At 48.5% G+C, this 3,095-nt stretch overlaps 1 protein-coding gene across 1 annotated transcript; it reads left to right on the forward strand.

The window, feature by feature from the left end:
• Positions 1–302: 302 nt before the first annotated feature.
• On the forward strand, positions 303–2,893 carry TMEM250 (transmembrane protein 250). Its single transcript, XM_039730789.1, has 2 exons — positions 303–457; positions 2,335–2,893. Exon 2 carries the CDS (start codon positions 2,441–2,443, stop codon positions 2,858–2,860), a length of 420 nt encoding a protein of 139 aa, XP_039586723.1. The 5' UTR covers positions 303–457; positions 2,335–2,440; the 3' UTR covers positions 2,861–2,893.
• The last annotated feature ends 202 nt before the right edge of the window (positions 2,894–3,095 follow it).

Raw genomic sequence — 3,095 nt, forward strand, 5'->3', positions numbered from 1 at the left:
GTTCCACCTTCAGTTTGGAAAGTCTGTGCTCCCTGCGTGGTGTTTCACGTGCCCCGGGACATGAAACACATTCTGTCTGTGGCAGGAGAAGGTGGCCAGCACAAGGTTTTCTGTCCTGGCATTGAACAGCAGCTCCCTGGTTGTGCCAGCATGGATCACAAGCTGGAATCCTTAAATTGCTCAGTGCTGAGCTCTTTTTAGGGTCTTCATGGGCTTAAAAATTCATGCTTGAGGAGAGGCCTGGTAATTGCGAGCATTTTAATGCACAAAATTGAAAGTGGTCGTGTGGTTTTGTCTTTTAGATCAGCTGCTGTGCAGAGGGTTGTGAGTTCATGAAGCACCTCAGCAGTTTCTGCCGCCTTTCCTAGAAGGTGTCCCAGGAAAACTTCACTCTTTTGTTCCAGGAATTGAGTGGCATCCCAGAACGGCCCGAGCTGGATGGCAGCACCCCTAAAATGTAACAATCCTGAGTTCCTTTTGTCCTCCCAGTGTTGATGTTTGAGTTCACCCAAAGAGCATGAGCCCACCAAAGGCTGTTTGTTCTCAGGGTGGGCACAGCAGCTGAGCTGGAGCTTGCTGGAAAAGTTTGTGAGGGAAGTTGCCAGGAGAGGCTGCATCCTCAGGAATGGAATGCTCTGGATCCCCAGCGTGGGATTTTTGACCTGTCTTGCTTTAATCCGCTCCAAAAATACCCCTGAGAGCAAACTGAGCAGTTCACAGCCGCCGTGGGGAGGTGTGTGGGCTCCCTGCTCCAGGGCTGGGCTGGGTTTAGGCAGGGCTGGTTCAGAGCCTGGGCAGTTCCTGTGCCCTGCTGCAGCCACATTTCTGATTGGCATTTCCTGCTCCTGACAGGAAACAGGGCAAGAGGCACCCAGAATTATGAGGGTGTCTGTGATGATTGAGGAGAGCCCTTGGTTTCCTGAATTCCTTAAATGATCATTTAGCCCTTGCTCCTTTTTGGGAGTCCCTGATCCATGCAGAGCCAATGCTGCCTCACATTTCTGTAATGGCAGAAAGGAATTGGAATGTGGGGCTGAGCAGATCAGAGCTGGAATTTCCATTTCCATGGAATTTGAGGCAGGAAGCAGGGCAGAGACTTCCCCACTGATACACATTGAATCGGAGAAGGATTTTGGTATCAAAAACTAAAATTTCCTGCAGCTTTTTCATTTGCTCTGTGGTTAGTTCTGTTAGTAATGAAACTAAAGAATTCTTGAAGTAACTATTTAATTAGTTATAATTTTAAGAACAGTCAGACTTTGGGTTCAACAAAGGAAAGATCTGCCTGGATCTGAGCACTTGGGTGTGCAAGGGGTCTGGGGAAGTCCCTGTTGTTTTCCAGCATTATCTGATGAGTGCATTGTCATTTCATAATTCCCGGAATTTGGCACATCAGAAGCCTGGGGTGAAGCAGAGAGCAGCTCAGAGGCTCCTGCTCATCACTCACACAACAACAATGGGCGTGTGGAAGGATGTTAAGATTATAAATCCTAAACACTGCAGAAGATCAAGATAATTTCACTTATCTCTGCAGGTCCCTAAGGGGAGGAATAAACTGGTGGCTGCCTTTGAAAGGCTGCCTGGCCTGGCCCTGCAGTGACAGTGAGAGCACAAGGCTGGCCTGAGCCAGGGGAGGTACATCCTGTGGGGTGTGAAAAACATGATTGCCTCATTGTTCTTCCAAGACCTTCCATTATTTGCAGTTTGTTTATTTGGTGAAGCTTTGCCAAGTTTGGAAATGAGCGCAAATCTGGAATGCACTTGCGAAAGTACTCAGAGAGCTCTTTTTTTTTTATTTTAAAGGAAATGTGACCCCATGCAAACACATACACTAATATAACTGCTCTCACATGAATATTATTGCTCAGGTGGGTGGCTCTTAGATTAGGAAGGATCTATGAATTAGTCAGGATAATTTCAGACCAAACCTCTTTGCCGCGTTAACCCTGGATAAAGTTTATAACAGGCTGCAACCGGAGCTGGCTGGGGAATTTATTTGCAATCTGGCATGGAAATAGAGCGTGTTTGTGTGGGAAATAAGAAGCAAAGAGGCAAAACAAAGATGTTTCAAGGGAAGAAGCTGAGATTTGGAAAGCAGTTGTAGGGAGTGCTGATACTGAAATCGGCTGCGCTATTCGGCAGCTTCAGGAGAAGTGAAACTTTCTATTGTCTGTGTCATTTAGAGAAAATTATAGAGAGAAAATTCTTCTCTCTGTGTTATTTAGAGAAAATCACATAGAGAAAATTCCTGTTGTCTGTGTTGCTTAGGGAAATTCCTCCCATGTGTGATATTTCTCAGCCCCAAACCGATGTGCTCGCTGTGCCTCCCCGCAGGTGTCTCCCCCGGCGGCCGTCCAGCCCAGGGTTAGCTGCGCCGCGTCCCGCTGCCGTCTGATATGTGCCCCGGTGGCCTGGGGCGGGCTGCTCGGGGCGGGGCCCGATGCCGGTGATCCCCATTCCCCGGCGGGTGCGCTCGTTCCACGGCCCGCACACCACCTGCCTGCACTCCGCCTGCGGCCCCGTGCGCAGCGCGCACCTGGTGCGCACCAAGTACAACAACTTCGACATCTATCTCAAGTCGCGATGGATGTACGGCTTCATCCGCTTCCTGCTCTACTTCAGCTGCAGCCTCTTCACCTCCATCCTCTGGGTGGCTCTCTCGATCTTGTTTTGCCTTCAGTACCTCGGCATCCGCATCTTCCTGCGCTTCCAGTACAAACTCTCCATCATCCTGCTGCTGCTGGGGCGGAGGCGGGTGGACTTCAGCCTCATGAATGAACTGCTCATCTACGGGATCCATGTGACCATGCTGCTGGTGGGAGGGCTGGGCTGGTGTTTCATGGTCTTTGTGGATATGTAAATAAAACCAAGCGCATGTGGGATCAGGAGGTGACTTTTCTTCCAGCCCCGAAATGTGTCAATATCTTCTTTTTTTTTTTTTAATATAAATTAATTTATTTCTCAGTGATAATTTTTTGTGGATAAATTAACGTGCTTGTCTCTGGAGTTTGTATCTCTTTGATGGTTGAGGTGCCATTTTGATTATCAAAGTGCAACACTTGACTGGGTGTTTTATTCTTTGCACAGTGCAGGTT

Source organism: Passer montanus, unplaced genomic scaffold (genome assembly GCF_014805655.1).
Source record: "Passer montanus isolate IOZ18808 unplaced genomic scaffold, ASM1480565v1 scaffold73, whole genome shotgun sequence".
Lineage (NCBI taxonomy): Eukaryota > Metazoa > Chordata > Aves > Passeriformes > Passeridae > Passer > Passer montanus.